At 39.0% G+C, this 26274-nt stretch overlaps 2 protein-coding genes across 6 annotated transcripts in view; one reads left to right on the top strand and one right to left on the bottom strand.

Annotated features, from left to right (window-relative positions):
* Positions 1-9529, top strand: part of SPTBN1 (spectrin beta, non-erythrocytic 1) — a 135832-nt gene extending 126303 nt beyond the window's left edge. For all 3 annotated transcript variants that reach the window (XM_080587458.1, XM_080587459.1, XM_080587460.1), the window contains 4 exons: positions 4344-4582; positions 5892-6065; positions 7830-7872; positions 8211-9529. In XM_080587458.1, the coding sequence (XP_080443584.1) occupies positions 4344-4582; positions 5892-6065; positions 7830-7872; positions 8211-8426 (672 nt within the window). In that variant the 3' untranslated portion in view covers positions 8427-9529. The remainder of the gene's footprint in view (positions 1-4343; positions 4583-5891; positions 6066-7829; positions 7873-8210) is intronic.
* On the bottom strand, positions 8215-25898 carry LOC308193185 (uncharacterized protein; the record flags this gene model as incomplete). Of its 3 annotated transcripts, none has more annotated exons than XR_013949443.1 (4): positions 8215-11257; positions 15816-15965; positions 20378-20529; positions 25410-25549. XR_013949443.1 is itself a non-coding variant. In XM_080587560.1 (4 exons), 3 exons carry the CDS (start codon positions 25896-25898, stop codon positions 15953-15955), a joined length of 459 nt encoding a protein of 152 aa, XP_080443686.1. In that variant the 3' UTR covers positions 8215-11257; positions 15816-15952. The 3 variants fall into 3 exon arrangements, 1 of the variants encoding a protein (XP_080443686.1); XR_013949444.1 differs by lacking the exon at positions 25410-25549 and adding an exon at positions 25019-25111; XM_080587560.1 differs by lacking the exon at positions 25410-25549 and adding an exon at positions 25605-25898.
* Positions 25899-26274: the final 376 nt, after the last annotated feature.

Raw genomic sequence — 26274 nt, 5'->3', positions numbered from 1 at the left:
GTACAAATGAGATTAGGATGCAGACCCTTATGGAGAGGTTGTGACACTTTTCTTTGAAAGTGAAATAAAGTACATTGGTCTAAGATCCCAGCTCTCTATTTTCTATAGATCTAGGCTGAATTGTCAATTCAAAATTATCCTTCTTGACAGAGAAGGTTCTAGTGGAGTCAGGATGCATGCCAATACTCTTAAATGTGCAGCCATAGAAATAACAGTAAATATGTATGTTTATTTAAAGCAACACAGTAGTTGAAAACTGGCCTATCCCTTCATTACCTTCCTGCAAAGCCTGCTTGTTCCAATTGATGCTCTGAATTGTGGTAAAAACTGGCACTTCTCTGTCATGTTTTTGAACCTCACTCTTTCAGGTCATAGTAAACACAAGAAGGGCTCCTGGCAGGCTCACATCAGCAGATATTAGAACTTCTACCATTACCACAAAAGAAATAAAGGTCCCAGTCTAGACATTGGCTGTCTTTCAGCATAAGCTTACCTTTCAGATCATCCATCCCAGTTACTTCTGGGTCTTCACACAGACTCTGTTAACGCTGTTGGATAATAAGCAGTTCTGTCTTTTTCTTTCTTTTAAATAAAGCCTTTCAGTTCATCTTCAATATTAATGAGGAAGTGAGATGAGTGTTTTACATTCTAATGTTTATGAAATTATATGTAGTTGTGGCAAGGAATATGAATCCCAGATCATCATCACCTTGCTGGTTATCACAGTCTTATACATCACCTGTTTGCTTCATTTTTTATTTTATTACCATGAAACATAATGCATTTCCATGTTAATCTTTGCCATCCACACTTCACAGTCTTCCATGAGAGCTTTTTAGGTCAGTTCACTGAATCTTGTGTTGCAATACATCAGATGTACACAGCTGTATTATTTCTGACTTGAGGCATGAAATATGCTGTAGTTGGTCAGATTTTCTCTGACAACCAGCTGAACAGTGCAGCTATAATATTCTGTATTGGCTAAGCTCATAAAGAGAGGTGGTTGAAAGGATGTGCTTCAGTAATTGTACTTTTACTGTAACTTGTCTTTCCACTTCATGATGCATGTTTTTTTTCTTTTGTCAGGATAACAAGATATATATTCTTAATGCTTTTTAAATTTTCATATAAAATTATGCAAATGATCTGGTGTCTACTTACACCAGTGTTGGGTCTGTGTGCCTTTAAGAGTATGGCAGTTCTCAGAGCACTTTAGCTGTAGCTTCAGATACCGCAATTTGGGAAGCCTTCAGATGTATTCTGGCTAAAAATTAGTTTGTAAAGGTAATTTATATAGATACATGTTTTTACTTGCATTAGTCCACTTCTATATAGAAATGATACTTACATGATTAAGAAAAATAAATTACGTCATCAATTAAGGTCATCATTTTAGGCACAAGAAGTGTAAGATTTCACCAATTCAGTATGGCGTATGGTTCTGGCTTAAAACATTAAAATGGTTACTTATGCCAGAACAATACACACAAGCTGTCATCTATTTGCATCTGAAAAGGCAAATATGTCTCTATTATTTAAGCTGTGGTGCAGAGACGTAAGTTGATGACCTGTACTTAATGTTGCTTCAAGCACTATGAAAATCAAAGGGATTTCTCCAGTCATTGTCACCAGCTGTCTTGTTGCATGTTATACAGTCCTGACTTAAATATACCTCAAGAGTAGTCTTTAGCCACTAAAGAATTCGCAACTAATCTCTCAGTCACGATTAAGAAAACTGTATTCATGTACGTGATAACTGTTTTGTTGTAACAGTACAGTTTGCTATTAATGTTTGTCCTCTGTTGCGTTGTCTTTGCATGCCAAATGCATGTTTTCATTAAAATTTGTTTAGCTCCTGTTTTTCTCTATTTTCATGACACATTCTTTGCATACCTGTTTATGATTCAGATTTATTTTGCTTGTTTTCTGTTAATTGTAGATAACACATGGAAAGGAAATAAAACCTGAAAGAGCATCAATAAAGCTTTTCATAGCCCTTTTACAATCAGCAGCATTTTAAGTAGATTTTACAGGTCTGATTGTGTAATTAAAGTTGGCAGTTACCATTTAAAACCACAGGCTTGTAGATTGCAGCACTGAATTACATGTTACTTACCATAAAAACATTTTAAGTAGCTGTGCAGTGGCTGCTGTTCTGGAACTTGTCTGTTTTACTTCAGATTAACCATTACAGGTACCCCAAAATCTGTAATATTTTCACATCTTGTCTGTATCACTACAGAAAACATACTACTTTCAGCATTGGCTTAGCTAATAGGTAGTTCTGGGTAGTTGTGCTGAGTCAACTGTGGTCTATGTAGCATGCAGACTACAAGTCTCCAGTAATTCTTTATTGCTGTTCACAAGTGCCTCGTGTATCTCAGACAGGGATCCTGTCAGTTTAAAAGAAGAGTATGTTTGAAGTTCAGTAACAGTCAGTGGTCAGTAAAATTTTCAAAGGGCTCTCCTTTTTCTTTAATGTGGTATGTTGGCCATTGATCAGTGCTGGTGGTGATTAATTAATTAAGCATTCTTTGGTGAATCACTGGTTGTGTATTTCACTACCTGTGTTGCAGCAGCAGTGCTAGCAGTGTTTGGATAATCTTCAGTCTCATCTATTTATTCCCCCTACCTCCTGCCCTCCTTTAATCAACATTTTTGTTTTATTTTGAGATTTGAATACAAATAGCAGGGTTTGATGGCTTTGACTTAACCTAAGTTTGAAGAAGCAGCATCATTGATTTTTACTCCAGCTGGATAACACTAGATAGATCTTCAGTGCAGGGTAGATGTTCCTTCTGATAACTAGGCTGTAAGGCTACGTGTCTTTAGGGACAGAGTAAAATAGATATGACTTGAAGTGGAATGTGAGCTGTGATTCTTTCCCTGTTTCAGTGATGTAGTGTCTGTACTCTGGAGATTTAGATTGCTTAAAGGCAGTTAACCAACCCTTCCCATATTCATAGCAAGCTGACACTTAGATCTTTCTAGGTCAATATCTGAGGTACAAAGGTGTGAGGTACAATAATGTATACTTGGCAGGTACAAGAAGTTTTAGACAATGGTGGCGAAATTTAGTTTGTTGCATAATAATTCGGCTGCTTTTGAATTGTCCGGGCTTTTTGCAGAAGTGGGAATGTCTAATTACTATGCCATTCACAAATACCTGCTTGTCTGCATAAAAACAGTCGAGAATGTTTGTAATCTACTAGAGCATTAGCAGCACTAAGCTTTAGTAACTTGCTAATAATAATAATACACACTGGTTGTGTAACTCCTGAGCTGCTACCAAATGGCTCTACATGTCAAAGTAATGGTACAAGAAAAAAAAAAAAAAAAACTGGGACCAAGCTGCATTTCCAAAGTGTATAGCCATTAGGATTCCAATTTAAATGATTTTTGGATGAATGGCTCCTGAAGACGTCGACAGCTTGACCAGTCAGAGCTGCTGGAAACATGGCTGCTCTCTAGGCTATCTCGATCACAGTGCGACAGGCAACGCGATCAACAAAGCAAGTGATGGGCAAGGCCTTGGTTCTGTCTTTGTTTGGGGGTAAATAGCTGTGTGATGTTGTGTGACTGTGGTGGTTTTCAGTTCCTTTAACAAAAATCCAATCCACCTAATAATGAAAGTCTGAAAAAGACCATGATAAAATGACGTATGACCTCATTTCCCTTGTCTTTAAGATCCAATATCCTAACTGAGATGGTGGAGATGAAATGCATGGTGTAATCTTTCTAATTTCTGCATGTTTTGATTTTGTTGTGTCACTAGGGGAATGGGGAAAGTGGGAAAGGAGCTTTTACAGAAACAAATTCTGCAAATTTTTGTAAATGCTCCTGGGCAATTTTGACATATTTTTCTGTTGACATACAGCTAATACCTTTCATAGACTTTTTATGCCCCAGTAATGTTATAAATGTATTTAAGGTGGCTGATGTGTATAACTTCTACTGTTCCTCTCAGGTTCACAGAAAGTGTGATTGTTACTGTTCCAAACATTTGAGCACTTAGCAACAGAACTGAATGCTCTCATTTTAGGAATAACAATATATAAAAGAATATGAATTGACTAGCAGAGCAAAGCACAGTAAAACTCACACTGAAGTTTAGCAGCTCTTATATTCCTGTCTCTCCACCTATAAAATGAGTACTAATCCATTCATACCTTCTAATTTCCTTGGCCTTCTGTGTCTCCATGGAATGTGAGAAAGATTTTTTGGCCTGTGTCATTCTCCAGGCAAAGTTTATACACAGCCACGTTGTGCAGGGAAACAAATTAACTGCAAGAAACCTTAGTGTCATGAGGCATCTAGCTGAACATTTCTTCCACTGTTCCTAGGTGGCAGAAACTGCAGAAACAAATGAAATGGTCAATGGAGCTGCAGAACAGAGGACAAGTTCAAAAGAGTCTAGTCCTGTTCCTTCTCCAACGGCAGACCGCAAAGCCAAGGCTGCCATTCAGGCCCAGACTGCTGCTACCCTACCAGCCAAAACACAGGAGATTCCTTCAGCTCAGATGGAAGGCTTCTTACATCGTAAACATGAGTGGGAGACACACAGCAAGAAAGCCTCCAGCAGGTAGAGTACTTGATGCTTAATGCATATAATTGCATCCAAACTCACTGTGATGTGAGATGGTAAATGTTACCACTGCTGTTATTGTCTTCTCACAGCTCCAAAGTACTTTCCAAGATTATGCTCCTGTTGTTCTAGGAACTGTGTATACATGATCGAACAGTATATTCAATGAAGTTGCTATCTAATGATACATAGTAGAGAATGCAGTATTAGCCACACTTAGAAGGTGGAAAACAGAGGCATAAAGATACCATGATTTTCCCACTTCACATGATGAATTCATGGCAGTAGTGGGATTTGATTCCAGATCTCTTGAGTTGTACGTTACTACAAGAAAAGAAAAACATGTAGGTGTGAGAACAGAAATGTCCATATTCTTCTGACATCTGTTTGCACATTAGCACTTTCCACCTACACTGTAATCTGTTTAGAAGAGAAAAGCGGGTGAAGATGATTTTGTGTGCCTTAGTTGAGTCCATTCCTGAGGACTCAATCCTGCCGTTCTCAAACAGGCAAATTTTTTGAGATTCCTGTCTGCAGTAGAACAGCAGACACTGGTCCTTCATGACCTGAGAAGGCTCTTGAAACCAGATTTATGACTTAACTAAAAAGAAAAGTGTCAACTAGCAAGTACTGAGCTACACCAACACCTGAGGGATTTGGTCAGAGCTGAGGTGCTCCATGGAGCTCAGTGCAGCTCACGAGTCAGTAAGCTGCATTACAATCCAGCCATGATTTTTCTTCAGCTAGTTATTTCACAACAGAGAAGACCTACTCTGGGGCAGTGACAGCCACCAGTACTAATATCTAGAGACTCTTATTTCTAGTAATTGATCTTTAGAGCTGTATTAGAGAATGAGGTAGACAGTGTCTCTAAGAGCATTTTTAACAGTCAAGGATGTCATATGCAGTCTGTTCATTAGCTTGCAGCACAATGAGAATTCCTTCTGTAATAAAGTATAGTCATTAAAAGGTCAATTGGTTTCTCTCCCAAGGATGTAAACTGCATAGTCTGCCAAATAATCCACCCACTGTTAGGATATGCTAACATGCTATCACAGAGAGCTCTGGAAATCTGTATTTCATTTGGCTCAAAGTCAGGACTTCTGTCTTGAAGTCTTGAAGTAGTGCTTTTATGAGAGATTTTTTTTTTTAATCTGTGTTTTACAGGACATAGTATACTGTATTTCTATCCTCAGACTGAAGTGGTCTCTGTTATCATACAGTAATCATTGTGTTCAGTTTCTCCAGTTGTGCAAGTAAGAGCATTAGACTGACAAGTATTTTTGTTATTTTCCATGTCCTGAAGATCATGGCATAACGTGTACTGTGTCATAAACAACCAAGAAATGGGCTTCTACAAGGATTCAAAAGCTGCTGCTTCTGGCATTCCCTACCACAATGAGATTCCTGTCAGCTTGAAAGAAGCAGTCTGTGAAATAGCAGTCGATTATAAAAAGAAAAAGCATGTGTTCAAGCTAAGGTAAATCTGTACAAGTATCTTTATGTTAGCCTAAGTTGTGGTGGGTATGTTCACTTGACAAATTCTTTGGCAGGATCCAGCCCACGAACTGATCGTGAATATTTACTGCAGAGTCTGCTTTTCTGAACAGGGTCTTCCCAACACTGGATACATGGTCCATATCAAAGGTAGCAAGCACTATCAAAATACTCAGTGCACTTTATTTATGTCTGGGACAAGACTAGGTGTGTATTCCTAAAGTTAAGAGCCTGCATTTAAAAATGCTGAACTTTCCAGGTATCAATGACATTTTCAGGTTTTGAACATGTAGTTACAGACCATTCATACGGAAGTGTACAAAGTACTTAATGTTCAAAGGATTTAAAAAAAAGCTTTTATTTCCAAAGTCTTGTGTTTGTTTTACTGATCAATCTTTTAGTGCCCACAGTTAAAAAGTATTTTACTAGTACGCAGCTGTTAGGTGATTCTTTCGGAGGAGACTCACTTTATGAACTGATCCCATTGTGGAATCCAAGATGGAATATTTTTCTAAGTTGACATTGATGCAAGAATCCTCTAAATTCAATTTAATCCATATTTAGGGAAACTTGCTGTTAACCTTCTTGAACATAGCCTACAGCTATGTGATTCATTCTCCATGTTATTTCAAACAACTCTGAATTGATAATGTAAGAATAAGGTGTTCCAAATATGAACTTAGGCAGAAAAAGCAATTGCCCTTCCTTCCCTGTCACCTGTATCCGGTCTCTTGGGTAACTGCATGTAGCTTATTTTCTTCACTCATTCTCATTAGAAGAATTCCCCAGAGAGTTATGCCAGCTCATCATGGCAAAACTCTTTCTCCAAGCTGAGAAGGAGAACACCTGAGAGGCTCAGTTCTGCAAAGGGTGAGGTCTCTGTAGATCTCACGTGCAGGCAAATCTCTCACTAAAAGGGCTAGTGGAAAATACACTGAAAATATTTTCCTTTATTGTTTAAAGAAGAAAGGCATAGTTACATTCTTCCAAGTGTCTTACTTTACATTAATGTTGTTTTACTGACTAATACTTAATTTCATTTCATAAATAGATTGTAAAATGCTTTCATTTTCTGGGGAAAGCTCAGGAAGCCTGCAATGCCATTCCGACTGACTCTGCTTCTGACTTGTTTCAATGCCTGAAGTTATTCGGTCCTTTTTTATTAATATATGTCCTCACATAAATCATTTCATATATTCCAGTTAAACCCTCTGAGTAAAATCAGCAGAGAAAGCAGCAGCAGCTACTCATGAATAATATACAGTACAGTATCTTGAGTCATCACCACAGTACTTACGACAGCAGGGCAGCTGCAGAATTTTGACAGGTTTCTACAAAAGCAGTGAAAACTCTGCGTGTTGTTTGTGACTTATGTCTTTTTAAAGTATTGAATAAACGTTTATACTATCGTTTCCAAAAGAGAAGAGATCTGCCTGAAAGAGCAAGTACTGAAACAGCAGTCATCAGCTGCTGAAGATGGCAACCTCCCTCTGCAGTGCATCCTGACATACTGGAACACATCCACTATCATAAGCATGTATAGACACCAGAATACAGTGTGTGTGGCTGCATCTGCATGATAGTATAAGATACTAAAACATTAGTTGTTGGGGTGTATTTGTGTGTATATAGATGTTATGACTGTCCTATATGTCTCGGTCTGATTACATACTGTAATTAAAAAAGCATGAGTTGTACCAGTGTGACTATTACTAAACTAAATTTGTGATGGTGGTTCTCTTTGCAGATTGACTGATGGCAATGAATACCTCTTCCAAGCCAAAGACGATGTAAGTTTGTTTTTCTCACTATGCATTACTGATGTGGAATCTGTGCTGTTGTGCAACTGGGGAAAAAAAATGCAAAGAGCTCGGGATACACTTTGATTTCCTGGTCTTGAATCATGTATGTGTGCGTTACGTTTAGATTCAGAAGCTCCCACAGACAAACCAGGGCTTCTCAGATACAAGATACAGCTTGTAGTAGACAGCCCCTGCCAGATGATGAGTTAGGACTGTGTTTAATTTCCCACTTCTATCCATTCCCCATCTCCAATGTTGAATGAATGAGAGAGAGAGACTGTGGTGCACCGATTTTAACAGCTTTCTACCTTTGGGTCTTCTTGAAGGAGGAGATGAACACATGGATTCAGGCCATCACATCAGCTATCTCATCTGATAAAATCGAAGTGTCCCCCACCACTCAGAGCACTCCAGCTTCCAGCCGTGCCCAGACCCTGCCTGCCAGTGTCACGATAACCAGCGAGTCCAGTCCTGGCAAGAGGGAGAAAGACAAAGAGAAAGACAAAGAGAAAAGATTCAGCCTTTTTGGTAAAAAGAAGTGAACTCCATCTCCACACACTGCACTTCTCTGACCGTTCCAGTGGAATTCCAGCATGCGAGCTCAGAACCAATACGTTACTCTCTGTGCCTCATGTTCCTCAATGTGATTGACATTTTTTTTATTTATAGAGCGTTTTAAAATAAAAAGCCAACAAAAAAGAATCTAAAGTTACAAATGTGTATGAGGTGCATTGGGCAGCTTCTGTAGGAGAGGGAGGACCAGGTTTGGGGGTTTGTTTTTTTTAAATGAAGTTAATGTAGATTAGATCTTAATATTTAAACTGTTCCTCAATTTTGTGAGGCTGTCTTGGAAAATAACCCACTCCTAGTGCTATTGGTATGCAAGGCAGCGGTGCTTTCGAATCTACTGTGCACATCAAAAAACAATGTACAAATTTTCAAAAATGTTCACTTCCATTTAAGGTTGTTATGCTGAGTCTTGACTAGTAGAGCCTCCCATTACAATTCTAACATTTATTAAAATGATAGTGTATTATCTTTGCTGTAACAGAGTGCAGGTATGCATTAACTTACAGACAAACCATTTATATCCTGGCATTGGTTATTAACACAACCTGAAGCTTTTCTGCATCAAGTACGACAGATAAGAATGTTGGTGTATGAGATGGATTAGCAGGCTGATACAGTTTTAAATAATCTGTAATTTCAAATTTTTTTTTTTGCCGAAATACATTATATTGTATGTTTCAGATAATTCTAGTACAAAGTATAATAAGACTAGATGTATAATAAACCCTTTAAAATCATTGATAAGTGTAAAAGTGGAACTGAAGCATTTACTGGAAAAGTAATGTTACTCAAATGGTTACTTGCTTGTCAGCTACAGCACTGTGTTATAATTTTGCTACATTACCTTGCTATTTGATACATAGTGTGCATTTCTGTCACTGTAACTATTGTAATGAAAAATTTTCATCTTACTGCACAATCAAAAATTACATTTAATAGGAATGAACTTTCAATGACTGGGCCTGTAGTCAAGAGTAGTACTGGAACTGGCTTTCAGTTGTATTGAACTGTACCTCTAGACTTTTACCCTATCTGTTAAATATATGCTATGTCATTAAATGCTTTTAAAACTAAATATGCTGGTTAAGTTTCTTATTTCATTTCTGATAATGTTAAATCATAATTTTGAAAGAGGATCAAAAATAAAGTTATTTTAAAATGTCATCTCTCCTGTGCACTGAAACTAATGTCTTAAAGTGTAATTCCATTTTTTGTGTGAAAATTCATACTGAAATAATTTCTTTCTTGCCACTTTTCTTACCTTTCCTTTTCCTTCACTTCTCACCTGCCATCTCTTTCATCCTGCCCCCCAGATTGTGCCAAAGAAAGAGAATAAAGGGAGAGGGGATGGAATTAAATCAGTGTTTTGTAAAATGTTTCAAGGTAGACATTTTTTGTTGGAAAAAAATCCAGCAGAAAAAATGGAAGCAAGGGCTTGAGCAACTGAATGAGTTACCTGAATGTCTACCTGATTGACAGAAATATCCATGTATTAGTTTGCAGCAAATTATTTTAAGTAAGCCTAGTTCTCCAACTTTCTACTTACCCTATAGTAGTTTGCTCAAGTGCTTAAGCTCTCAGTAAATCAGGCATTAAATGAATTTTATAATTTATTGAGGTGGTGTTGTCCAGCCCAATTTAATTTCACTGATACTGTGTCAATTTTTTAAACATTGCTCTCTTGAGATGCAGCCACTCTTGCTTTCCTGTGAGGACATATATTTAATGCAGCTAAGGTGAGTTCCAAAGCTCAGCATTTCCTTGACCTTTTCAACATTTTGAAGACTTAGCATCTTTTCAGAATTTTCTGTAGGTTGGATGACATCTGGGGAACCATGTGAAAGGAAAAGCTCCCAGAAGACCAAATAGGAATCGAAAATTTAAAAATCACTGAAATATACAGAACCTGTTTTTTTTGTGAATACTGAAATACACTCAAATACAATTTTAGATGGCAAGTACATACAGTGCAAACAAGCACGTTTCTAAACCAGTTTCTTGAACATATGACCAATACAGTGTCTTAATTCTTTTCATGGATTGTACTGTTTTATGGATTGTCTTTGTTTTCTGAAGTTTTGGGTTATTAAACAACTGAATATTCATGCTCGAGTTTTTACTCCTGTAATAAAACATTGTTCCAGTCCAAATATTAGTAAAATGTAGGATAATACCACCAGTCCTGCAAAAATGTAATACAATAAAAAAAACTGAGGTTTAATGTCAGAATATGAAACTCTTAGTTGATAAAAATGCATCAAAATGTTGATGTCTGTTGATGCCTTACTATATTTGTCACTGCAACGAAGCTATTACAATAGCTAAGTCATTTAGAAGATCAATCTTTACTGCCAGTTGTGTGAGCAGGGATTTGGTTGATTATGCCTTCAGAATTCTGTTTTTCTTGCCTCTTACCTCAAGTTGTTCCTGAAAACTACTTGAATAAAGTCCTTTCTGCTTAATAACTAATTTCAACTTGCTGAGGAATGATATTGAATTCTGAAAAGTCTCACCTAGTTTCCCTTTTGAGTGTAATTTATAAGGATGCAATGAGGGTCGCAATTTCCACGCAGAGGGTATTGTTGGGACAGGAAGAGCATCCTCTGACAAAGCCAGGTCGAAAAGACAAGTCTTGGGTTAATATGGTCCCATCCTGTTTAAATGCTGAATACCTTCAGCAAAGCTGCACTTTCATGAAAGGGACAGGGTGCTTAACAGGTGCTGGAGCCACTGCAGAAGTCCAGGGCAGCCCTCTTTTGTCGTAGGTATGTTAGTTTCAGAAGGGGGTGCTTTTATGAAGGATCTGCTGAAAAATGTTAGAGGAAGAAAAGTAGTATGGATGACAGAAATGGGACTGAAATTGGGGCAGGTTGTTGCTGCTACTGTTGTTAACTATTGGAGTGGTGCAATCCAAAGAGTTATATAGCCATCTCTAAACATGGTTAGACCCCCTTGATGGATGGGGGTCATACTCCTTCCGATTACCACACTGAAGAAAAATGAGGATTTCTAGTACAGCTTCAGACTGTACTGCAGTTTCTTTTTGTTGGTACATTTTCCCAGGTAATCCATTTTTAAGTTGCTTATGTTTTCTCTGGAGATGCATTGCAAAAGTAATATACAAGTTGACTCTTAAACTTTCCAAAGAAAATTAATAGAAGCCAACCACTTTTCAGGTACATTGCCACCATTGTTAGGGAGACATCATCCCCTGGTCAGGAGTGTCTGGCTTCCTTGTCTTGGTGAGTGCTTTATATTGAAGTCCAAGCTGGGTACGTGTTCACAGAGCTGCACCTGAATGTTCCTCCCTATATCCGCACGAATCATGTACAGTGAGGATAAAAACACCAAAACTTGTGAGCCATGGGAATTAAGCATATGTCGAGTAGGAGGGTTTTCTTTTAGATTGATGCAAATAATCTATTAATCCATCTGTTCTGCACAGAGAATATGTTCTGTTGTAGAGATCCACTCTGTATAGTGAAAATTAACGGTAAAGTAACAGAAATGTATGATTAAATTCTGTTCCTGTGAAATTCTGTTTTAGACTGTTTTTCACTTCACTGTGTTTCTCTTGATTATGATTGAGTTTGCAGAGAATGGACTTTAAATGTGTAGGGTTTTTACGAATACACTTTTGTAATAAATAGCTTGCAGGTCTAATACCATGATGCCTTTTATTTGTGGATGTTTTCATTTTTCTACCTTTACTAAGCATAGGTGGCTGAGTAAAAACAGAAACTTGACGAATTGAAACAAATATTTGTCCCTTTCATTCAAAATAAAAAGAGGGGTACTGTGCTAAATGATATCCCTAATGTTGAAAAATTACTGGAAAAAAGCAGAACTCAGCTCTGCTGATGCTACAGCACTATCTGTAGACTGAACAACAGAGTACATCCTGACAAGAGGAATTGAAGTTCTCAGCCAGCTGAAGATGAAGAAGGGTTCAACTTGTTTTCTATGGTCTGGTATCAAGAATATGTATTTTGAGGTCAATCAGAATATAATGCTAAGGTAAGAAGGCACTGTGTTCCTAATGCAGCAAAGGACAACATCAGAATTTGACTTGTGCTTGTGACTATGTACATGCAGGCTGCTTGTTCTTCAGCAAGACTGGGATTTGCCTCTTCTAATCGCATTCTTTGTTTCATAATAAACTCCCTGTGAGTAGATGCCCAGATCTCCATGATCCAACAGAGCTCTCTGTTCCACATACAACCAGTCTAGTTTATTTGCAAACTAAGCTGATTTAGTAGTTGGGCACAAGGAGAACATAGATAAGTTAGGAATAGCAATACAATCTTTCCGACTGTAATAATGTCTGGCTCCTGTTGGTGGGAGCCAGACAGAAAGCTGAGCTGAAGATGTTTAGCACTTGACAGTTGTATTGAGGCTATCCTAATTCTCAAACTACAACAACATGCTGCCTGTGGTGCACGTCACTTTACTGTTCATTTCACTTCTTCCTAAGCAGCTTGGGTTTACAAACTCATTAGTTACCTGGCCAGCAAATTCCTCCTTTGATTTCTTTAATCTTTGCATCTCAGTTGCCCTGAGGAGCCCTGACAGCATTGAAACCTGCTTGTTAGCACTTTAACATTTAAAGCAGTAGACTTCGCATACATTGGTTGGTTTTTTTTTTTGCTCGTTTGGTTGTTCTTTTCTGAGTAGCTTGATTGCAATATAAATTGCCATCTCCTCCACTCCTCCCATTTGGTTATCTGAGAGCTGAGCTATTAACAAGGCAGAAGCTGCAGCATGGCTGTGAGCACCCCAGTAACTACTGAAATGGAAGGGAAAATACAGCGGAGTAGTCTCCTCTTGTGTTCTTCCCAGCCCAGGCAACGCCCTTCTGCAAAGGTAAATCAGACACAGGAGCCGGGGCCTGTCCAGGGCAAGAGATTTCTAGCATGGATAACTGCTAACGTGCCACAGAGCTATCACAAGTTGGAGCTGCCTGAGAAGTTGCCAGAAAGGTAATTTAAAAACAAAAGTACAGGCTGCTTATGATTCCTAGCAGAAGCTTTCTCCCCAGAATTTTGAAAATACACCATAGTTTAGTACTTAGTATGTGCTTGCTAGTTAATTTAGTATTTATTCTTTTTTCCTTTAAGACATAAAAAAATCTAAACATCTGCCAAAAAAAATGCAAACAGGCCTTCATGTCCAATTTAAAAAAATCCCTTTTCTGACAAATATTCACATTAAAAATAAGTTTTGATATGTAGACATATGCAATAAATCAACTGTTTTCTCATCTCCTGCTTTCTATTGTACAAAAGTTAAAAAAAAAAAAAAAGGAAACGTTACTTTCTTCCTAGTATAATAATCATAATAGTTCGACACTTTCAGATAGATAGGTGGGCAGTTTTATTTTTGACTTCTTAGGCTCCTTTTAAAGAACACTTCATATTTCATTCATGTCTAGTGCTAGTTATTGTACTAGTGAGACAAAATTTCACACTGTATGAGATACATAACTGATCTATTAATGCTGGGCCATCACTTACCTAGCAAGATATTGCCCCCAGTCTATGTATCCAAATATTTCTATACTTGGATATAAATGATATGACTGGGCAAGATCCCACTTTTGCAGGGCTTTACTTGTTTTTGTTTTTCCTCAATTTAAAATGTACCATAAAAACAACTATATTTGCATGTTAGGCAGTAATCATTTTTCAGCACACAGATAGCAAAGCTTGCCAGTTTTAATTCATTCTGATTTTGCAAGGCATATGAAACTAACATGTCTAAAAAAAAAAAAAAAAAGCTAAGTATTCTTCAGCGTCCTTAAAAGAATCAAGTTAAGTTCATCAGTGCACCTTGACCATGCTGTCTCTGCTAAAACTTGTTTAACGGTAGCAATACTGTTCTGATTTGCCCCTTGTTCCACAGTCTGTCTAACGCAAATGGACACTTAACGCCAGCACATCATTCAGGTTAGCAAATTGATTTATAATGAATAACTCTCAGAATGCATAGAAAATATCTGCAAGCCCTTTGTGTTCTGTAAATAATACATGTGCTGCTTTGGAACATTTGTCCAATCCTAGACGTCAAATGAAATTAACCATTTTAGATAGTATTTCACTACTCGGAACACAAACAAGAACCGTAATGACATGGGTGATGGTTCTTTAAATTGAGAAGATTGAAAGTTAATGACATGCAGGCCCTGATTTAACATGCTACAGATCTATGTTACTTTTTATCAACAGTGATTTTATTTTATTTTTTTTTAATTTAGTAACATAGTCTTGGTTCTTCTATTTCTTCTTGCACAAACTAATGCTTGTGGCTGTGCATATCTACCTCACACAACTTAATTCAGTATTTTATAATTTAACACATGCATATCACATTAAGGTACTTTCGAAACATCTTTCTCTGCCTTGTCAAGCTGTAAGAGTATGTTTTTTCTTTAAATATGGGATAGAAAATGTTGTCTCCATATGTTGAAAAGTAAAATATTAGTCACGAATTGATTTAACTCACTAAGTAACAAACCTGCAGAAGGGCTAGTGCTTTAATCCACTTTTGTACTTAATTTCTTTTATGACTTCTAAATAGTAGAACAAAATATGTTGTGTAATTATTCATTTTAATGTGTGATTTCTTGAGTTAAAGCTCTCGATGAAAAACCCAAGGGAAAACTTCAAGGTTTTTGTTTTTGCTTTTCCCATAGCGTTATCATAATTTCAAATGGTCTATCTGATTCTTTCTGTACAATATGGATGAAGATAGTTAAGGCTTGGTTCACCCTCTTCTAAGTCATGAACTGAACTCTTAATTTTTCATGAAGAACACTGCATCTGGTTCAACTACAGATAACAGGCTAAGCAAACAGGACTAGCTTCTCAGCTGCAGTTACTTCACAAAGCTCTGTCTGTACACAGGAGCACTCTCTGCGTGGTCAGGATTTAGCTGAGAAGTCGGCATTCAGCGCATGAGGCTATAATCCATTTTCTCCCCTACTGCTGAATGTAATTTATCCCATTGGCAAGCATTTTTCTCTAGCCTTGTGACAGCAATTCAATGAATTCTAGTGGATTATTGTTCTTTGCTTCAAAGGCTCTTAAACAAGATTAAAGTAAAAATAAGGTGAGGTATAGAACAAAAACACAATTCAATATTGTAAATGCTGTAGTGTAGGGGACAAACAGTGAGAATAAAGAGAAACATATTGCAACATAGATCAACTAAATGCAAAAAGCAAAACAGTTAGGTATTTTGCTCCTCGTTCAGCTTGTACCCTGTTGCTCTGCATTCTAACAACTGCCCAGCAGGGCTGAGATGCCTTGTAACATGTGCTAATGCTATCAAAGCAGATCTAGATTGGTTGTGTGCGCCATCACCTGTCATCTGAGTCTCTCAGCGCAGCCAAGGCAGCAGAGTAGCTTCACGCAGCCCACGTGATCACATCTGCAGTGTGTCATAATGCAGCATACGCAGAGTGCACCTGGAGCAGCCCAAGGGGGAGAGCCTCTGCTTCTCAGTCATCACACCTGCAGGATAGTCCAGAACAGATCAGAAAACTGTAAATGGCCTACTGTGTGAGATAATATCAATTTATTCTATAAAGTATGAAATGACAGATTTTGTGCATAAGTATCTATTTCATAATGAGTTTTCTCTTGCTTTTTGAGCTCAGCATGCTGATTAATCAAGTGACTGTGAGCATCAAAAACTATGACAGTTTAATTACACCTGTCTTTCTATGTTTGAAATATTACTAATTTGCTTATTAAAATAATCAATCTCACAATCTTTAAATTACATGAAATGTTGTGGTGGTTCACGACGTTAGAACTGTAGAAAATGTTTGGGCCTAATATGAATTTTCTTACTACTTTCTTACTAATATTGCTTTTATTTTACTACTACACCTAGCTGAGAAAAACTGTCCCTTGTTCTCAGAGTACCATCATTATCCATGAGAGGTCACTCTAGCCAGAGAGATGCTTAGCTGTAAGAGATCTCTCACCTGCACAATACACCTGAATAATCAAGAAGTTTTTGGCACTCACCCTACTGGTCTTGACCGTAAATTAGCTATTCATATCTAATGAGGCTAGATTCTGTACTCCTAAGGAAATGGAAGAAAAAAGATTGACAATGATTACTCACATCAATCCATATTTTTTAAATGGCTGTTCACTACAATACCGTGAACAGGAAGAAAATGTGTTACAAAATAAACTTTTTTCATATTTTTACTTTCTCTGTATTTTCTCACTACAATAAATTGGAAGTTTGCACTAGATTGTAACAGGGCAGAGAGCATATCTTGGAAAACCAGGCAAATAATGTTTAAAACTTCCTTTGTTTTATTAATAAAAAAAATAGAATTGAACTCCACAAACTGTGGGTCCCTATCTTGGATATCATCAGCATGCTGAAATCACAGTGAAATAAAAAGATGCTCCCCTCGCTACAAGAAGGACATCGAGGTGCTCGAGCGAGTCCAGAGAAGGGCAATGAAGCTGGTGAGGAGTCTGGAGAACAAGTCTTACGAGGAGCGGCTGAGGGAGCTGGGATTGTTCAGCCTGGAGAAGAGGAGGCTCAGGGGCGACCTTATCGCTCTCTACAGGTACCTTAAAGGAGGCTGTAGAGAGGTGGGGGTTGGTCTGTTCTCCCACGTGCCTGGTGACAGGACGAGGGGGAATGGGCTAAAGTTGCACCAGGGGAGGTTTAGGTTGGATATTAGGAAGAACTTCTTTACCAAAAGGGTTGTTAGGCATTGCGATAGGCTGCCCAGGGAAGTGGTTGAGTCACCGTCCCTGGAGGTCTTTAAAAGACATTTAGATGTTGAGCTTAGTGATATGGTTTAGTGGAGGGCTTGTTAGCGTTAGGTCAGAGGTTGGACTAGATGATCTTGGAGGTCTCTTCCAACCTAGATGATCCTGTGATTCTGAGAAACAGAGTTTGAATCAGACCACATGTGTGAAATATGAAAGTTAAGGAATGTTAGGGTAGTAAATCTAGCTTTGTTGCGAAGATCTGGATTATAGGAGGCTGTTACTTCATTTTTAATACTTGATGGTTTTGATTAAATAAATGTTTATAGCAGATGAAATTGTTCTCAGAAAATATCATCTGTACCTATAACCACTGCCATGTATAAAACTTCGAAGACAGTCCAACACTGGCAATCACCTAGTTGAAGAAATAGGAGGTGTACACAATAGAATTTTATATATATACACATATATATCTATAATGGTCAGTCAGAAGTCAATACCAGTCACACTGTGGCCAGTGATGCCAGTACCAGAACACCAAGACACCCCCAGTAAAGCACATGATGTGCAAAGCTCATGTGCCTTGCTCTTTCAGCAGGATATAGCATGTAGAAATTTAAAGAACAAAAGTTGCCACCAAAAATCCTGCTGTTCATTTCTTCTTCTTCATTTCTTAATTATAAAGCAGAGAAGTGATTGCAGGAAGGGCCAACATTTTACAGAGCCCATTGTGGTCTAGATGATCAAAGGATGAGTATGTATATTTTATTCCCTCTGATTCTGTAGATTAAATATAACCTGGAAACAGTCTGTATTATCTTTTCCACAGAGACCGTTATCTTTGAAATCCAGCTACTTTCTTTAGCCCCTCATGGTAAAAGAAAGGCAGTGAAAACTATCCCAGCAATTGTCTTCTGAATAAAATGGAAAGATAGCACTACGTAATTCTCAAGAGAATGAAGAGCTGGATTCTCTTAACTTGGAAAAGAAATGTCAAATTTTAAAGGTTATGTAAACTTGTGGCAAGATTTAGGCATGTCTCAGATGAATCATCATAGGAAGGAAGCTGAGTCAAGTCAATGGCAGCCAGGATACTTAGCTGAAAGGAAGGGGACACCTCCATCCTTCCTGTGACAGAAAAAATCCACAGTGATCTTTCCACAGTTTCTGTGGGAAGATCAAGATCTCTGTAATGGTGACAGCAGTTTTGAATAGATAGTTGAATTTCCATGAAAAGATTACAGAAAGACAACTCCAAACGCATGCCTGGATAAAGGCTGGCAATAACCCATCAGAGATTATCTGGAAGACCATTCAGGCAGGAGGTATGGCTGTGAGCTGTGCTGTGTTAGGCGTGCAGAGATTCTGCAGCTGTATGGTGCACTCAGCCAGGCTGGGGCTCTGCATACCACTCTGTGTGCTCTGTACCTCTGGGCTCTGAGCAGGGATGAGCACAGCAGACTAAGACAAATGGTTTTATTGATCTGCTCTATGAGGCAGTCCTGGACTGCACTCTAGACATACAGCAAAACAAATATATTATGGTTGGTTGGTCGGGCTTTCTCTCTAGGCTAGGAGAAAGAATTTGAAAGAATATATTTGAATTTGAATATACTTATATAAAAGTAAAGAAGTAAAAAAAAAGTAAAGTATAAAGTAAAAAATATATTTGAAAGAATACAGTATGTCTGATCCTTCAGAAATGAGCTTACATTGAGTCCGAGGACGGAAAAGACTCACTTTTTTCACTTTTTTTCTGCTAAGACTATTTCTGGACAGATCCTAGCATTTCATCAATGCAAATCAGGATTTCCACCCACAAGGAATAAGAGCTTAGAGCCAATTCCCCTGTTATTATTTTGTAGTTAAATTGTAAAATCACTGAGAGGCATCAATCAGGACTGGATTAATGTAATGCCAGGCAAAAAAAACAAACAGAACTAGATCACAGTTCCTGCCTCTGATCCCTCCCCAGCCAAGTTCTTATGGATTTGATATAATTTTAAAAATTATTTCCAGCTCAAATAGAAGGTGCCTATTTTGAAAAACCAATTAATGTGACCGTCTCACTGCATCTGCAGTACATTCATCCATAACAATGAGTTTTAAGTGGTATTTTGTGTATGAAAGATCTAGGACATAACACAGATGTTTCTGGGAGGGAAAATCTCAGTGTTCGTTATTAATCACAGCTCTCAGATATGTATAGAGTGGGCAGGATATATCACAGAGGAATAGCGTTAAACTGAGATGTGATGCTTTTTGGCATCTATACCAGGAGTGCTTTAGAAGAAACAAACAAACAATCAAATACAAAAATCCCAAACCCCTCATGAACAACAGCAGCAAACGGTCACTTCAGCAGAGGGTGAGTAATAAATGTCATTCAAACAATATTCATACAGAATGCCATTATTAGTCATATTTCATCTAATAATAATGACAATGAAACAGGGACTGAAACAACTTAAAAAGTCACCTACCTGAGCAAGACAAGCACACTCTACTAAGAGTTTAAACAGAAAATATTTGGAAGCAAAAACAGTGGATGGTTGGGTGTCTGTGCATGCTTGCTCATGACAACGGTTTTCAGACCTTAGAAAACATTAACAAAAGACAAACAGCAAAACTGTTCTTATGTTCCTGTTTACTCAGTCTGCCACATGAGTATGTAGAGCCTTCACATGCATGTGACAGCAGCTTCTCTCAGACAGTTAGTGTTTTCTAGCCATCAAGTGGCATTTAAATAGTACCAGGAGGTATTAGCCATAAACATGGCTAAATGCAATACTGCAAACATGTTTATGTTAGATTGAAACTTTTAATTGTTACTGCCTAGGTGCCATTGGAATAGATCTAAGAAAAAGCTTTTCTGTTAAATTGATGCCTAAGCCACAGGTGGTAAAAGGGTCTAAAGTTTTTTCCATTTCCAGCACAAACAACTCTTTGGTATGTGCAAGAGCTATTTATACTAAACATAAGTAGTCACTCAGTAAGCAGAAGCCCATCCTCATACCTGCCATTCATACAAAGCTAGCAGACAACTTATCTGAGGCCCTCCTTTTTGCCTAAGTTCTCAGCAAAGCCTGGCAACATTCATTTTTTCCAACCAACACCATTTTTCTGTAGGTAAATCGGTGGCTCAGCAGCCAAGCAGAATCTGCTTCCAGCAGTACCTGGCTCCAGCCTCTTGGGGTGCCTCAGGCGAAATGCCTTCACCCATTCTGAAACAGATCTTGGTGGCCTCCTCGCTCTCCTCCGCAGTAGGCATTGGCAACAAAAGCAGTTGCTGAAGCCGAGTATCTTTTGCATTGCCTTCTTGGAAACCCTGCAAGAGGAAAATTAAGTGTTGGATCAAATAAGATTATTTTACTGGCTAGCCAAAGAGCTTAAAAAAATACTGCCTTCTTAAAAAAAATACTGCTTTCGTAAGCACTTATTAAGCTTATAACACTTTGGCAAAGCAAAGTTAATTTGTAAAGTACTACATAATTCTGTTGCCAACCAAATAGCTTATTTGTACATTTAAAATGAAAGAAAATGAGTATGCAATGATATACGTTTCAGGCTAGGCAAACAAGCTCCTTCCACAATGAGGGAAAATGGTGTTGTTATTTGCAAATTTTTGTCTTTTTTTCATTATGTTTTCAAATACATTTTAAAGTATTTATTTTTATGAGAGTTAAATTGGAAATATATTTAGACTATTCTTTTTGAACACAGATGCCCTTTTTGAACAGGTTCGTTCACACTCCATCTTGATTTATACTTTTCAGCCTTCCTCATATTTGCGATAGTGAGGAGGATTCCAGAACTCACGGCACGCTTATTACTGTTGCTCATCTAAAGTAAAGCTTATGTCACTGAGTTTCTATCTCAAGAATTATATTTAGTTAGTTTTATACACTGTATTAACACTAAAGAAAACAAGAAAAGCATCAATGACGTTTATGTTGTACTGACAATGAACAGTAGGTTGCAGTATTGAGGAACACTTTTAGCAACATGACAGCTCCTGATAGGAAATTAATGCTTTTTAATTGGAAAAAAAATCACAAAAAACTCACCATGTAAGTTAAGATTATATGAAAATATGTGAGACTGAACCTGTAGATCCACATATTTAATTTTAAGGTTTTCTTCTTGTTTTTTTTTTTGGCTATTAGTTCATGACTAGTGTACTTCACTGCTACAATAATGATTTATAACAAATCATCTTTTCTAAAAATGAAGATATATTTTCAGCATAACAATGCATATTGTTTAATGCTTCCACAATTTGACCATACTAAATATCACAAATAAAAAAAAGAACACGCCAAGGTTTTATTGAAGGATGAAATATGAAGTTCAATATGAGCACCATTGCTCACAGAAAGGCTGCAGCCTTGCAATCAGAGCCTTCAAATAAGCTTTTTGTCTGTCGCTGCTGAGTAGGTAAAGAGCCTATTTGTCATGTGACTTATTTTCCATGAGAATTATATAATGCAACAACAACAAAAAAATCATAGGAAGAAAGCTAGGATAACATGGAATTTATTCCATTGGATAATACTGAGATGAAAAAGGATGAAGAAACCAAGTATTTCTGGTTAATGATTAGAGTATGTCTGTAGGTAGAATGTGAACTCAACAATAATTTCATTCGTTTATCATGACTGTACTAAGGGAAGACAGAATTGAAAGCATGTTAAAGGACAGGTAAATAAAGCAGGACTGATGGCATACCGAAGTGAAATGACACAGCTCATAGAAACACATTTTGTAACTGACAGAACAGGTTGAAGTTTGAGTGTGATATAGGTTAAAGTGACACAGAAAATCAAGTCAGGTGATTATTTAACTGTAATTCATATCCCACCAAAACAAAACAAATCTAGAAAACATTTTGTTAGTGAACACTTCAAGACTAGATATCCAATATAATTATTAAAAAATACAAATTTATGTGACAACCTAGGCGGTAGTATACATAGGACAGGAATGTTCTACCTATCATACATCTTCACGTGCTGCGTCCAGTAGCCAAAATGTTGCTGATCCCTGAGATACTTTTTGACATTTACAGCGTTGTATATGATAAATTGTAAAGAGAGTAAAATATGTTTTAAAGAGAGTAAAATATGTTTTTTTTATATAAAAACTAGATATAAGCCCTCTAAATTATGAGTGTGGCTCGTAACTGTGGCTCTCCCTGCAGTTAATATTCAGGAACTATACAGAGAAGCAACAGGTCAGGCTTAAAAAACATTCTTGCAGCTAAAGTAAAACAAGGAATTAGGAATTCATAATTCATTAGACATCTTATCAGACACCCACATCCAGTGGTTGACAAAAGAAAAAAAAATCACTTTCTAATGTTTCTGAGCAGACAGAAATAAAATAATGAGATTACAAATGTTTCTGCATTGCTGCATGAAGATATTCCAGCCAAGCTTCCAGTATGAGTGGATTTGCATGCCTGTGGGTAATGTAACCCACAGCTTCTTGAAAGCTATTCTTGCTTCTGTCCTTATGAGGCTACTTAAAGAGTATGAATATACAAGAATGTGAGAGGTTATATCAGGTGTCTCTTCTAGAAGGCAAAGGTCCTGCCTACATAATATTTATTCTTGATTTATTTTAATTAACTTTTTGCAGATTCACATTAACAAAATGTATACTAATAATCAAAGCACTCAAATTAGATGTTAAAATACAATGGTTAATAACAGAAGAATAACGGACAACATCACAGGTGATAAAATACTGTATGTTAAGACTCCATTTTCTTGAACTACTTAAAGTGCAAATATTATTTCCTATTTACAACGTAGCTTAGCTGCTTGACATTCAGAGATAATATCTAACCTTGTTATTAATACTATTGATCCTATAAATCTCTCAGGACAATCTTCACTGGACAGAACCTTGTCCTCAATATTACAGTATTTGCTCTTAAGACAAGAAATATAACTTGTTTATTCAAAGACACTGCAAGATTCTTAGAGAATTAAATGTTGTAACAATAAAATATAAGAAAATGAAAAATCTTAAGCCCTTAAGAGCTTATTTACGTTAAAAGTTAAATGCATTGCCATTATTTTAAACACATTTTCTGAACGGTTACCTAAAAAGAAGGAAGGAGAGAGGGCTGATTTAGCAATTGCTTATTACTGAAAATTTCAAAGCATCTAAGTTGATTTAAATGAGTGGGAGGTAGTCAGAAAGACAGTCATGAAAATGCTAGACCCTATATGAATTTGAAATACTTTAAATAGCTTTAAAAAACATTCAAATTATATGCAGAACTTATTTCAACAAGGGTTAAAATACAGTGAAAGTAACACCTTTGAAAATCTTTGCAACTACATTCCTCAAGGACCACTGAAAGAGGTAATTTATAGAGGTGCAGCATATATTCTGTCCTGAAGATCTGGCATGTTACCAAAAGGAAATTAATTCACGACAAAGGACTTGTGCTATGAAAGCTCTGTTGCCTTTTCTGAAAAGCTCAGTTGTAGCAACCAGCAGCAAAAGACTTCCAACAGGTTTTAAACTGCAGAGATCAGCATGCAGAGGTAACTGACTTTTTAGCTAGTCAGTGCTTTAGCTACATATCAGTTTATCCACGAAGATGCTTAAAAAGTATGCTTCAGAAATCCTAAATTAGGTAGTTTTATAGCATTTTTCTTTGAATATGGTAAATGTAGTTGTTTTTGTGTATGTGTACGTTTTTTTGGGGGGAGAGGGTATTTTCACAAATTTTATCCAACCAGCAAAAATATCTTTTTTGTTTCCTATTTACAGCCATTCCTTTTGAAAAGGGCTTTGTAGTAACAGATTGAGAGCTTGGCAACAACAAACAAACTTTTTAATGTCTGTATATGTTTGGACAAAACAAGACATATATTTTACTTTGTGACTACTAGGATGATTTAACAGGTTAGTTGCTGGAAAGAAAACCAAAAGAATGGACAGCTAGTTTCATTGTATCATTTTTCAAAACTATTTTAAAACTATTTTCAAAACTATTGTGAAAATAGAAATGATTGTAAACTGTCAGAACAGAAACTTGGTTTTTATTACGTAAATCTGCACCATGACTTGTGCAGCAAGCCACAGCAAGCCTCTACTCAGCCCTGGTCAGGCCTCACCTGGAGTACTATGTCCAGTTCTGGGCTCCCCAGTACAAAAAAAAGACAGGGATCTCCTGGAAAGAGTCCAGTGAAGGGCAACACAGAGGATACAGGACCTGCAACATCTTCCCTATGAGGAAAGGAAGAGACCTGCGTCTGTTCAGCCTTGAGAAGACTGAGAGGGGAACTTATTAATGTTTACAAATACCTTAATTGTGGGAGAGAGAGGGATTTGGCCAACCTTTTTTCAGTGGTTTGTGGGGATGGGACAAGGGGCAATGTCCAAAAAATGGAGCACAGGAAGTTCCACACCAATATGCGGAAGAACTTCTTCACGGTGAGGGTGACGGAGCACTGGAACAGGCTGCCCAGGGGGGTTGTGGATTCTCTGGAGATATTCAAGGCCCGTCTGGACGCCTACCTGGGCAACCTGCTCTAGGGAACCTGCTTTGGTGGAGGTCGCTTCCAACCCCTACAATTCTGTGATTGGATGGAAGGATAGAAATATTCCAAAGACTTGGTTGAACATGTATTAAGCATCACATGCTCTTTTTGAGATTGCTGATGGAAATACTTAAGAGCTACCCTGCTGTAGGATTATGAAAGGAATAGAACACTGCACCATCCACAATACACAGTATGTTAAGAGGAGAAAATTGGGAATATTCTACATTTTATTAAATGTGACATTAAACATACTTATTGTGAATATCGTTGGTGGTTTGGGGTGGTTGTTTTTTTCTCTTCTCATAATTCGGAAACGGTATCTAGACGTGTGCCCGCTCTTTCCCTCTCCTCTGTTCACTGCGGTCCATGTACAAGACCCTGAGACGGCGGACGCCACCCACGACGGCGGAAATGGCCTAAGATGGCGGACACCGCCCGAGATGGCGCATGCCACCTAAGATGGCGGACAGGGCCCGAGGTGGCGGACCCCTGCGGCTGCTGACCGTCAAGCTCCCTGCTAGCACCGCTATCCAGCCCCATCCCTGGGAGAGGAGGCATTGCCGGAGCACCTGTAAGCAGGCTGCAAGCCGGGGTTCCCCTTTTCTCCTCCCTGGGGTTAGGACTAACGCCCCCAAACGCGCACCTGGCGGAAGGCCTGTGCTCCCCGCCGCTGTTAGCCGGGTGGCATTCACGGGAAGGCCCGAGACACTGGGATCGAGGTTCGGCGCCCAGCTCGGGGCCGCAGCCGCACTCCCCTGTCACAGCCCGGCGATCAGCACCACGCTGCTAACCACCACGGCTCTTCCGTCACCAGCGGCCCCACGGCTGCTGCGGGTACCTGCTCTCCTTCACTCCCGCAGCAGCGAGCCCGGCGGGGCGCTCGCTGCTCCCCGCTCCCCTCGCCCCGCCGAGGCCGGACCCCGCTCGCGCCCCGCACGCCGCTGCAGCTGCGCCGCCGAAAGGGCGGGTAACGCCGCGCGCCACCCCTGCTCGTGCCGCCGAGAGGGCGGGAAGCGGCGCCGGGCCGCGCGCGCCACCCCGGCTCGCGCCGCGGCCGTTGCACCACCGCCTCCGCTCCCGCCGCAATACGGTCACCACGGCAACCGCCCGGCGCCGGTGCGCCGCGGGGCATCCTGGGAGTTGTAGTCGCCCCCTGCCCGCTGCCCCCCGGCTGCGCGGTGAGCGAGGGCCCCGCCGGAACTCGCTTCCCCACGAGGCGCCGCGAGGGCTAGGGCGGGGGCGGGAGCGAGGCGCTGGCAACCAAAGGCGGGCGGCTCTGCCTACTCGCGGCCGTGCTGGGCGGGAGCGCCGCTGCCTCTGTCCGCCGCCACCGCTGCCAGGTGACGGTGGAGCCGCTGCTCCTCGACGAGCCCTCGCTGCTCCCTCCGCTGGAGAGGGAGGGCCGCGCCTCCACCCTCACACGCCCGAGACGCCGTCCCCTCGGCGCCGCCGTGTGGGGGCGAGAGGGCAGTGCCCGGCCCTCAGCGGGGGCAGCCCTTAGCGGGGGC

Source organism: Anser brachyrhynchus (genome assembly GCF_964034855.1).
Source record: "Anser brachyrhynchus genome assembly, chromosome: 3".
NCBI lineage: Eukaryota > Metazoa > Chordata > Aves > Anseriformes > Anatidae > Anser > Anser brachyrhynchus.
The sequence above is the reverse complement of the archived record's forward strand: the minus strand, read 5'-3'. Positions and strand labels throughout refer to the sequence as shown.